Raw genomic sequence first — 12,099 nt, 5'->3', positions numbered from 1 at the left:
TGCATGCATGTATTTCAGGCAGAATGTTTTGTGGTTTTGTAAACTAGGTCAAAAACATCATGCATGTGCACGTTTTAAAGTCATATAAATCAACACATTGGCTGTTCTTTCAGCCACTTTTTAAAGTCATTTTTATTTTGGTGCAAGTCCTGTTCCAGCTTATTAGGGTATAGGATTATTTTTGATTTGACTATATAAAATCATAAGGTTTTGTGACAAGGTACATGATCCGAGCCTAACAGAAATGACAAGGGCCCTGTTTTTGCAGTCAAGGTGAAATTATCAAATGCTTACTGCGTGTAAATCTCAATTTAGGTAATTTGGTGACTCCAGGTTTTAGCGTAACCCTGACACAGTTGTAAAAGAGGCTGGTTTGATTAAAATAAATTGACTGTGGATGTGGTGGGGGTCTGGTTTCATTATTGACAATCAGATTGCCCCCTTTCTTTTCCTTAAAAACACTGTGTTAGCACCACAGCCAACTGCTAATTGTGCCATGGCCAGAGAGCAAGCGCATTATGAGAGGCGCCATTACAAGCCTCTGTACAAACCAATAACGTAATATCAAATCAAAGGTGAGACTGAATAGTTTTCATTTTCGTATTTATTTCCCCATCAAATAGTATATTTCTCATTCATATGCCAGTGCTAATAACTATAATAAATGGTTCCCATAGGGTAAGTAGTCCCAGACTGGGCAGGAGCAGGAGGCAGCTGGCCAACACCCCGTCCAGTTGGACTCTCCACTCTCCTGCTGCTGCTGCTTTTTCAACTTGGCAGGCATGGAGAGGAAAGGATAGTTACACTTGAATTAACTATAGCTTTATTGTTTCTTTTTGGGTTGTTTTTTTTTGCTGTCAATTTAAAGTGGAGTTGGCCCCTTATGATTGTGCTCCCTGTAATGCCACCTCATATGGCCTCCCATTATGTATTCCATTTGACTGCAGTGACTGTTAAAACATATATTTACAACAACAACAACAACAAAAAACACAGTAAACTTACATGCATTTAACAAAGAGGCAAAGAACTTGTCTCCCACGTTCCTTGTGTCTATATTCATGTAGCTTACATTGATTAAGTCTTTACAGGAGCAATGCCTGGCTTGCATAACTGAGCACAGCTGGGATTTCAAATAGCCAAACAGAAATAAACTAAATTTCTTGTATCTGTGTTATGTGTTCATGATATGTGTTCATTGATATGAGCATGTTCAGAATGCCACCAAAATCGCACGATGCACCAGCATTTGAGTTAAAACTTGGTTTGGATAAATTTAAACTCAAACACATTGTTCAACACCAAACTTGCGCAGTGCAAAATGTTCCTATTGACACACCCAACCCAATTATTCTATTATTACTTACTTTTCTTAAATGGGTCTGGTTTCTATAATTTTTACAATTATCTGATGCTCACATGAAATGTTTGGCTGGTCTGTTGTGAGTTCCTGGTAAAATTTCTCACATAAATATTCCTGAGGTGTTTACTTAATCTTAGGGGAGAAAACAATTCCAGAACATAAATGTTGCTCACTGAAGAATTTATTTTTGTCAAGAAAAAGCCAGTTATTACAAGAACAGTACTTATGATGATGGTGCACACAAACTGTCCTGTCTAAACAGGCTCAAGAGATTTAGGAAGAAGATAGATTATAAGACATTTCACTGGTATAATTTCAAAGAAGATCATCATTGGATGAAACTGGATAAAATATTTAACCTTTCTACAGGTATACAGGTTTACAACCAATCTGAATAATTGATTTTCAGATCAGGAGTTGTGGTGCATTAACAGCTGTATGATTAAACCACACATGGTAGGACACGTAATAGCCACTGTTGTACATATATAGCTTCTGATCAGTGGGGTTGTAGTCCAGGTAGTGGTATGTCTCCTGGAACTTCTCAAAGGGAATGCTGATGAAGCTCTCCTTGCCCGTGTTGGTGTCAAAGGTGTAGAAGATCTCTTCTGTGTTAATGTCCACTGAACGAGTAGCATGCAGAACCCCACACACCATGAAAGCATTGGCCACCGAGGGTCTGAACAAACTGGTCTCCCACACCTGTTCCACCTCAAAGGTGGTTACATTTATTTTGGCAACGAGCATGATGCCTTTGGCCTGCTCTGTGCTGTATGTCACCCACAGTCCATTCTCATCAGCTGCAAAGTCAAAGTTCTGATTGGAAGAGCTGCTGTATGGGAATCGCAGGCTGGCCTGAGGAAGCACTCTGGACTCAAAGGTCATGGTGGTGAGGTTCAGTCTGCACATGCTGGCTGAACCATAGCACTGGTAATAAAAGTTGTTTCCATACACAATGTAATTATTGCCATACCCACGAAACCCATTATCAGGACGACTTACATATGCATGCGATTTAAATGTACTTCTTAAGATTAGTCTCTGGTAGTCAGTGTATAGGTTAATGTGGGTCATTATGGTGTCTGCCTGTCCTGAAAACCAATACATAGACTCAAGGCCTGGCAGTGGCTTAGAATCCTTCCCCCAGCCCCCATATTGGTAGGAGGTGCTCAAATGGGCATTCAGCTGGCTGATGATGGGTTTGCTGATTCTGGAGATACCTCCATGTTTGCAGGATCCTGCAAAAGGAAGAAGAAAGATCAGATAGTCTGGAAATAGAAAGGCACGGGTCTACTCAAAGAATCAAAGGCATTTAATCCCTTCAGGGAGTTACCGATGTTGGGATTGAAGATCTCATTGTATCTCCTCTCGCATTCTTCTAGTTTTAGCTGGAGTTTGACGTGCTCACGGCGGGTCACCAGCACCCGGTTTGTGTCAAAGCTTTCGAGCTGATTTAAGATGACAATCGTGGAGGAGATCTGAAGGGGAAAAGCACGGCAGCATGTTTTTTCTTCCATGAAGAATTTCAACATGGGAGGCTGTGTCCATATACGGTACAAATGCCCCCCAGCTCTCTGTACTGTGATCTCATTTCTATCGGTTACCCTCCCTGCATACTCCCTGTCTAAATAAAGCAAAATAAATAAATTAAAGACATTTGATTGCAAATGGGGTGTTTGTGACTACAGTATGTCAATTATACTTTGTTATTATTATATTGACTGCATGCAGAAAGGACTAGAGAGTTGTCAATGTTGACATAGATTTCCAGGAGTTAATCATCAGTAATATTGGTAGCTTTCAGCAATAACATTTATTCATGACTAAGGTGAAATAAAGTCTCTATACTGGAAAAAAAAAAAAAAAAAACTTGCAAATAAACAACCATCCTGGGTAATGCATTGAGAGAATTTCTTTATTGTAAAGAGTCTTGAGCTCTGTTTAATATTTCTCTTACCTCTTGGCTTATGATCTTCAGTGATGAGGTTGAGACTTGGATGGATCCTTGCAGCTCTGTGATAAGAACCTTCACCTGTGCTATCTCAATCTTCAGCTCCTGTATGTGCAGCTCATTGTAGGAGTCTTTCTCCATCAGCTCAATTTGCACTGTCAGGTTGACGATCTTCTCCACATAGATTGCCAGCTTGCTTTCGTATGTTATAATCTATTGACAAGACAGAATCCCAGAATTCATGAACAATGATCTTTGTGTTTATGGAGAACACCATACTTTATAAAGACAAGAGGGAAGAATACAGTGTACAGAATACGTAAAGAGGATGGATAGCTAGTGCGCACCTGGCTTATCTCCAGCTCGAGCTTGCGTCTTATCTCGACAGTGGACTCCTCTACCACGACCAGTTGTCCCATTGGAAAGGTGGTGTTAGGCAAGAAGGCATCGCAGGCACACTGCTCAACATCTTCCACCGTCCCGTTCTTCTCGCTCTGGAGACCTAGAGGCTGAGTCAAGCCACAAGCACACCAATCTATACTCTTGCATTGCATGTGGCTTAACTTGTCCGTCTGACATTCAGTCAACTGACCAGTTGTACAATAATGACATGGTCCCATTGAGTTTTGAATCAAAGGGGCGAGGGTCGGCAACCTGTGACTGTGTACCTGCTATAGGGTGATGGTGATAAGCGAAAGTAGTGTGAGCTGAATCTACAGTGGTCTTACCCCCAAGGCTGAGGTGAGTCCCAGGAGAACAAAGAAGAGCAGGGTAGAAACCATCTTGGCTCAGGCTGTATGGATATAACTCTTTCCTCAGGCTCAGCCTTTTAAACCCTGTCTTATCTTGTGAATCATAGGCATCTGTCTCCTTCCCATGGTCTTTGTCACCTCTCTATGTGCCAGCCTGTCGTGTGCAATCAACAACTTTTAAACAACAGCTATCTTCAGCAATTATATTTTACTGATCCGCAAACTGGCTGAGACGGATTCATCTGTGGCCATTGAGTTTTTTTTATTGCATTTGAATGTGCTCTGTTGTAAAAATATACTCCATGTAATATTGCCTTCTGGTTTCTAAAGATCTGAAACTATTATTTCCTCATTTGGTCACACCTGCTGTGACCATACACAAGCATTACAGCTACAACCAAAAAGGTTTAAAACCTTAATGTTTAAAAGCTTAACCAGTTTGATATTATTGAGTCTGTTTGAGTTCACAATTCTGGAGTAGTTGAATATAGTTGAACCAATGAAGTCATTCCAATCAAATATTTTACAGGCAGCATCCTCCAGGAACTGAATTGTATATCACTGATCCAAGGGAAATTGGAAACCCTTCTCACAAAATCCAGTCATCATACAAAGCGAATACATACACTTATCTTTCTAGTATATATTGTTCCTGTCTATTACAACAGAAAATGTCACATTTAAACAGCAAAGAAGAAAAACAGCCACAATGTTTGGTTGGATGTGCAAAGTGTGCATTGGTATATAGCTATGCCCTACTATACTGGGGTTTATTTTCATATTAAATTAACATTAAAACATACATATCTTCCAGGAAAATCTCAGGCTCCAATTATATGAATATGTCAATAAATATTTATTGTAATTACATGAAGTTTTCAGACAAGCCTCTGAATGACAGTATTCACATCACAAAAACAGACAAAATGTCATCAAATTTAAAGTGGAATGTGCTGGTACAATGCACAATGTAGGAAGTGTTCATCCTCCAGGCTATATCATGATATACATGAAATTCAGCATTTTGCCAGTCAGACTTTCTCATGCTCAATTTGGTGTCTTATCCAAATGTTTCTTTGCCTTCTTTCTCTTTGTCTTTGTGGTTTTGACTTTGGATTTTTTTTGCTTGGTCGTGAGAGCTGGCCTAGATCTGGTCAAGTGGTTGGCTGTGGGGCTCAGCTTCAATTGGTCGACATCAGGGTTCGAGCTGGAGTGCACTCCCAGGGCAGAGGTAGGCTTGGCAGATGGGGAGTGTGTGGTGTCTGTCAGCAGGTTGGGCTGAGAGTAGGAGCGTACTGCGGGGGAGCTGAGAGAGCGGGAGTTTGGGGCTCCCCCAATCAGAGGCAAGTGGACGTGCTCACTACTCAAGTTTGTCACGGAGTAGTGGCTGCTGTTGGACATGACCACGTGGTGCCAGGAGCTGAGGGGTGTGGCCGAAAACTGCGGTCCACTCGAGTCCTCTTTGGTCCCCCCTGGTGACATGACTAAGGAACCGTGCGACGTACTTGCTTCCACCGCACTCTGGAAGGTCTTCAGGATGCGATCGCTCTTCTGCTTCTCCTTCTTCTGCCGTGACTCCACCTTCCGTAGCTGCCGACGGTGGTCACGCATCATCTGCTTCCTGGTGTCGGCCAGGCCTCTGTACAGCAAGGCACCATGGGAGGAGAGCAAGTGAGCTCCAAACAATTTTACAATCAAACTTTTGGGAATTTTTCAATTTTCTTCATTCAAAACATCAAAAAACAATTGTGGTGAAACTGACTGCAAGAAACTTCAGTTCATTACAAAGTGTTGCAATACAAAACACATCTCTGTATATAACTTCTGCGTATTTAAATACGGTTTTTCTCATAGTTTTTGCTCTAGGTATGGGGAGGTTCATGAAATGACTGCAGGAATAAAGCACTAACATTAACTTCAGTGGACTACGGGATGAAGCATGCTAGTAGTCTGATTGTCCTTCTCTTTTCCTGAGGTCTCCTTCAAAAACATTGCTTCTGAGTTAACCTGAGCTGCCCCCAGGTCAATCAACTAGCATGGAGGGTCAGAATTGAGCACAACCGGCTCAATAAAATGAGTAAATATAAGGAAAACAAAGAGATGAACTCCTTGAGACTTATCTACTATTTTATTAGCATTTGCTTTCCATACTGCAGTTGGCTCTCATGTGTACTTATGCCATGCAAGCCTGAGAAAATCCCACCTGTAGTCAACCATGCCAGTCCGCTCTCTATCAAGTCTGTGAATCAGCTCCTCAATCTGGTAGCGATCCAGAGGAATACTAGATTGCTGCAATAGTTACACAAGAACGGAAGGAACATAAATAGAATTAGGGTGTAGCCTTTTATTTTCACAATGTGACTGGAGGCACTTTACTTGAAGTTCCTTCAATGTCCCTATACCAGCCATTGTAAAGCCTAAACTTTATCAGAAACTTATGCATGCGTAGAAAATATATTTTTAATCACACACAAAAACTGCCTGTACCGATTGAGAACATACTCTAAAACTTAAATGATTTATGAAAACAGAAAGTGAACTGTCCCTTTAAATACATTATTCTCATGGTTTTACAGCATAGTATGTACGGCACTGAGATCTGCAGATGATCTGCAGAGATGAGCATGTTGGGGAATCGCTCCTGATAGTTAAGCAATCATTCCATTGGTTGATTTTGAAACATAGTCCTTTTGTAAGTGAGTTTGAGCCATTATGTCTGTTTTTGCATGGGCTTTATTTTAACAAAAAAGCCATTTTCACTTCCCATTCTCACTAATAGTGGCTGGAATTGTTACAACTGTTGAAGGCATAACAGCGACAGAAGAGACATACTGATGAGATTTATCTGTCCTGCACAACTTTCACATGAGTCAACATGGGTGATTTGTCAGTAAATACATTTATCGGGCAGACGAGTGCTGGGGTGAATTAGGGCAAAACAAATTCATAGGCATAGTGATATCTGCTTTCGCTTGAATGAATGTTCCTGAATACTGCAAGGCACTGGAAATTCATTAGTGCAATAGAGCTGTCAAACGTCAGGGACTGTCCTCAGAGACAGGGGGCCGGATGCATCATCGCCTCTGACCTGCACTGCCCTCCTGAAGTCAGAGACAGGCACACGCATGGTCCCATCCTTATCGATGTTCCGGAAGAAGTCCCAGAGGCGCAGCTTGCGTACATCGAGGTAATCCTGCAAGGGGGCAGGGCGAGGGTTGGTAAGAGATTAACCAATAAACTCCTGCACTGAATAGAAGCAAGTATACTTTTCTGTCATGCATTCATGATATTTCATTTCACTGTACCTGGATGACTTTCATGGGGTCGGGACGTTTGGGGGGCTTCTTGGCGATGAATCCACCGACACCCCCATAATGCACTTCTAGACTGGGGTGTTCCTGGCAAGTGACTTCCAACAACTGTACGAAGTTTTCATTCACAAGCACGTTCTACAAAATGAAACACAGACCTCAACAAAAGCTAACAGAGGATTGCCTGTTTACAAAATGTTACTGTATGTTTAAGTCATATGTCACTTCAGTATTTGAGGTCTCTATTTTTGTGAAATCCAATGTTTTATAATATACAGTGGATCATGAGGTCTAGTTTAAGGAGGGTTTAGGACTGATTGAGCTTGTGGAGGAACCCACTGAAGGCTTGGAAGATGGGGATAGCACTCACAGAGATGTTGATCTCTTCCAGGGCTGATTTGGGTGTGTTTCTCACAACAGTGATTAGAGCTAGAGCACCCTCTACTGTCAGTGAATTGTAGGCCAGCTACAGAGATAAAACACAAATGGTTGGTAATTCCCTGACACTATCAGAAAAATAAAGAGTCACAGAAAATTTATAATTTTATCCTACATTGAAAAGATGTCCATTGTGCCTAGACAGCCTACCAGAACCCTTGTCTGCAGAAGAATATCTATTACTTCACCACATTGGTTAAAAATTTGCTTCTGTCATTACAATAGACACTACAATGCTACTGCTTCACAACTGAAGCTGCCTGTGGACCCACCCACCTGCAGCACTCTGAGCGTGTCATTGGCCTCCAGGCCCTTGCACAGCATGCCCGTCCCCTCATTGGTAATGCGGTTGTAGCTGAGGTCCAGGTGCACCAGGGTGTTGTTAAACTTGAGGGCCTCCCCCAGTGCCAGGGCCCCCTCATTGCCGAAACCGTTCCAGGACAGGTCCAGGTGTTTCAGAGTCATATTCACCTGGAGAGTTTGTGGTGAAATGGGGGATGGGGGGGATGTTGCATTTCTCAAGCACAGCAACAAGTGTGAAGCACCAAAGTTCCAATGCAATATTCCACAGTCACACAGTCAGTCAGTTCAACAAATAGATATGAGGAGAATGAGGGAAATTATAAATTATATATGTTTTTCATTATGGTCATGTGGATATGTCTGTGTCAAATCTACATGTAAATATGTGTGAGATGAAGAGATCATACAGTCTGATTCATGGTTCACAGACAGCAGCACACAACAGCCAGTTTTGTCAGTAATCCCCTGTTGTGTGTAGGGTTGATCCTCACTTTAAGCCCAGCACACAGAGCCACAGCCCCTTTCATACGCAGGTGATTCCAGCTCAGGTTCAGCACTTCCAGCCCTTCGTTGTTTGCTTTGGGAAAGAAACATACAACCCAGTGCATGGCGATTCCACAATTAAGCAAAATGAAATGTTTCAGACACAGACACCATAGCTTTCCCCCTTACATATGAAGATAGGACAATGGCCTTCACTTCAGTGACTGCTGTAGAATTGTGATAAATCTGCATTGTATTCATACCTAACATGTGACCCAAATGCTCTCCGCCTCTTTCGCGGAATTCATTGTGACTCAGGTCCAGCTCTTTTACCCTGTAGTTATTCTAATTGAGGGGAAAATTATAACAGGTACAGCACCATACATGTATAATAGATACAGTACATACAGTGCAGTTACAATTTTTGGCATTTTGGCTATGAACTATGATAGATTGGATTTCAAACAAAACAATGCATATAAGATTGAAGTACCAACTGTCAGCCTTAATTTGAGGGTATTTACATCCATACAAGATGATCCCTGTGGGAATTACAGCTGTTTCTATACATACCTCCTCACAACAAAAGTTGTGTCACTGTCCAAATACTTCAGTTTAACTGTGAACACAAGCATACAGGTGCATTAAAGTGTTTGCTGCAACTTACCGACAAGGCATCAGAAAAGTTTTTTCCATCATCCTCTCTGAACTTGTTACCTGGATGTAAAAAAAGTGCCTGATGGATTTCACTGTCACCTGTTTTTATTTAAATTTATTTTATAACACAGTAATATACTCTACCTGAGAGCTTAATTGATTTGATGGAAATGTTTTCTAAAAGCATCTTAGTGATGTGTTCAGCTCCTTCACTCTGGAGGTGATTGTTGGAGAGATTCTATGACAAATAGGGAATAAAACATTGTCAAGGGATTGCAGGCTAAAAATGTTGGTTCACTGCACAGTACGTGAATCAGCTATCTACTGCCCTCCTGTGGCAACATGTAGATGCCTCATTGTACGCAATCCTATCATTAGAACCTGCTAAGAGATGGTCTGAGAACCTGCTCAGTCAATTTAAGATGATTCCCCTCAGGTGCTGGTTATCAAACTGAGGGTTACAACCCACTGTTGGGTCATGAGTGGGGTTGAGGTGGGTCACAAGATGGCTGTTTCATACACCTTCTATAATTATTTCACAGGGGTCAAAATAAACAATGGATTATCTATTTGCACTGTGCGAGCTGCAGAGTGCGCAAAATTGTTTTGATACTTTTTAACAACATTTCAGTTTCATACCTGAACATATGTTAGTCTACAGTTCAACAGCCGCACAATATTTATTTTAAGATAAAGTAGGCAATGGGCTTGTAAAGTATGGGAACCACTGCTCCTGTCTATGTATGCCTGTTGTTCCTCTTTGTTCATTCAAACCTACCAGATTCTGAATGGTGATATTTGATTTCAGCATTTCCACAAGATGTCGCACCCCTTCAGCCAACACATAATTATCCTCCAGCTCCAGAGTTGCGATCTGCATGTCAGTCTGAACATGTGTTAGTATGCTGGAAAATAATCTCTAGCAGTAAACTTAATCTAGGTACAGACCAGGAGGTCAGTTAGGGTACTCACTACTAAGGCAATGGCCAGTGCCTTGCACCCCAGAGGTCCCAGGCCATGGTGGTTAAGATTAAGGGTGGTGCTGCCCAGATTCCGCAGGAAATAAGAGACAGGGACCACACCCACCATCCGACAGGCTCGTAAGTATATATCAGCAGTGGACATTTCCTTGTTATTCTTCTCTGTCTCTGGGAAGACGGAGATGCACATGTGCAGTCATTCCCTGAAAACAACCACCTTTGTACCTTATGAAGAAGAACTAACTTTACTCAGGTTTTGTACTGTGGAATCTAAATGAATATGAAACACCAGAATAATTATTTAAGCTTGGATATTTGCTTATCAAAAAGCCAGAAATTATGATGTCCTTGAAATATATTATATTCTGTAGTGACTCTAAGGTTATAAAAATACATAAATATCATTTCATTCAGGTCTGCAATGTTATACATTACGCAGAATCAAATAAATTCTGGAATATAATACATAACGTGAATTTTTGTTAGACAACATTTTGTCTGAGATTGTAGTACTATATTATATTTCCAATTACTGTTTAATGTATTTTTGCAATACTTCAAGTTTTGTGTTTTCTTGTTTTCCTCTGATAACTGTTCATTATATTGCCTAAAACCCCATTCATGGAAGGGAAGGCCGACATTCCAGAAGTTCTACAAAAATATCTGAAGAAAAATCCCTGGTACCTTATGAATAACTCTTTTTTTTTTTTACACCCCACACTGCAAATGCAGAAAAATGAATAAAAATAGATAAATAAAAATTTCAGTGCTGCATTAACTAAATCGCCGCTAAACTATCAAAATAAAAAGGTTTGTTTAAAATGTCTCATTGTAATCTCCCCTTCCCGCAGTCTAAAGTGGAGTGTTTTACCTTCAGCCTCCAGGTCTGTGTCCCACTCATCCCAGCTGCTGGATTCCTCTGAAAGGGATGACTCATTTCGCTCTTCCAGTCTGAGGGACTCCAGGGATAGGCTGCACTGGGCCATCGCTTCCCCCTCATCAGTGTTTACCAGGTCCATGCTATGGATACAGATTTATATCATGAAATGAATTATCCAGTCTGGTCGCAGTAACATTTTATTTTGTTGCTCACACATAACCTACCTTCTGCCATAAAACATTGTACCTTGGACAGTCAGTGTGTTTCAGCATAGAGTCTGTCAGTAACTCTATCTTGCAAGAAACTCTACCTGGCCTTCTGGTCATGTGACCCTGGAAGAGTATTGGGGTAACAATTAAATATTTATTCCACGGAGTGCATGTATATATGTTTCTATGTAGTTTTATTTGTCATCCTAAGGGTGTAGACAGCTGAAAACTCAACAGAGTGCTGTTGCAAGAAAACAAGGCTGAAACAAGAATGATTATGACATTACATGTCATGCACTTGTTGTACGTCGCTCTGGATAAGAGCGTCTGCTAAATGCCTGTAATGTAATGTAATGTAATGTACATGAATGTCAAATGTTTAGTCACACGTGTTACACTACATTGCATTCATTTTGCAGATACTCTTATCCAGAACGACTTACAATCTTCAAAGTATGTGTAGGCTTTGCATAGATGAGAAACTCAAATATACTCAAATATGTCACCAAATAAAAATGTGTTTATATGACTGTGATGCATTTTAACAGTGCATGATGTAGAGCATGACATAATCCTTTCGAAGTCTGCTTTAAAATGGAAAAAGTTATTAATCAAACACACGCATCGCAAAAGCACGTTTGTTGGCATGGGCTAGCGTACACAAATTTGTATTTCGTTCCTCGTTAGGCAGCCGAAAGTAGTAAATAAAGTAGTCTTGTGAGCGGCTGTGAGCATGTGGCAAGTCTCCGACAGGAGCTTGTGCAGTGTTGTG

At 41.0% G+C, this 12,099-nt stretch overlaps 2 protein-coding genes across 2 annotated transcripts; both read right to left on the bottom strand.

Moving 5' to 3' along the window:
- Positions 1-1,526: 1,526 nt before the first annotated feature.
- Positions 1,527-4,329, bottom strand: si:ch211-173a9.7 (olfactomedin-4). Its single transcript, XM_035387420.1, has 5 exons — positions 4,043-4,329; positions 3,662-3,823; positions 3,321-3,527; positions 2,697-2,841; positions 1,527-2,601 (listed from the first exon to the last, which is right to left on the bottom strand). Exons 1-5 carry the CDS (start codon positions 4,094-4,096, stop codon positions 1,769-1,771), a joined length of 1,401 nt encoding a protein of 466 aa, XP_035243311.1. The 5' UTR covers positions 4,097-4,329; the 3' UTR covers positions 1,527-1,768.
- A 614-nt stretch (positions 4,330-4,943) lies between these two features.
- LOC118207723 (leucine-rich repeat-containing protein 74A) lies at positions 4,944-12,092 on the bottom strand. The gene is made up of 15 exons (XM_035381659.1): positions 11,988-12,092; positions 11,343-11,450; positions 11,110-11,258; positions 10,231-10,406; positions 10,037-10,144; positions 9,403-9,496; positions 9,269-9,318; positions 8,865-8,946; positions 8,610-8,695; positions 8,092-8,286; positions 7,748-7,843; positions 7,372-7,515; positions 7,155-7,259; positions 6,270-6,355; positions 4,944-5,705 (listed from the first exon to the last, which is right to left on the bottom strand). The coding sequence occupies exons 2-15, from the start codon at positions 11,357-11,359 to the stop codon at positions 5,114-5,116; spliced, it is 1,980 nt and encodes a 659-aa protein (XP_035237550.1). The 5' UTR covers positions 11,360-11,450; positions 11,988-12,092; the 3' UTR covers positions 4,944-5,113.
- Between the last annotated feature and the right edge of the window lie 7 nt (positions 12,093-12,099).

This window comes from Anguilla anguilla, chromosome 1, assembly GCF_013347855.1.
Source record: "Anguilla anguilla isolate fAngAng1 chromosome 1, fAngAng1.pri, whole genome shotgun sequence".
NCBI lineage: Eukaryota > Metazoa > Chordata > Actinopteri > Anguilliformes > Anguillidae > Anguilla > Anguilla anguilla.
Note: the sequence above shows the minus strand (reverse complement) of the source record. Positions and strands in the feature narration are given on the sequence as shown.

Coding starts and splice junctions, on each gene's coding strand:
- si:ch211-173a9.7 (XM_035387420.1), bottom strand. CDS start 4,096: ATGGTTTCTACCCTGCTCTTCTTTGTTCTCCTGGGACTCACCTCAGCC. Junction 3,528..3,661: donor TCGAGCTGGAGATAAGCCAG/GTGCGCACTAGC, acceptor TCTTGTCAATAG/ATTATAACATACGAAAGCAA. Junction 2,602..2,696: donor GATCTTCAATCCCAACATCG/GTAACTCCCTGA, acceptor TTCCTTTTGCAG/GATCCTGCAAACATGGAGGT.
- LOC118207723 (XM_035381659.1), bottom strand. Junction 9,497..10,036: donor ATATCACCATTCAGAATCTG/GTAGGTTTGAAT, acceptor TATTTGTCATAG/AATCTCTCCAACAATCACCT. Junction 8,696..8,864: donor GCATTTGGGTCACATGTTAG/GTATGAATACAA, acceptor TCTTTCCCAAAG/CAAACAACGAAGGGCTGGAA.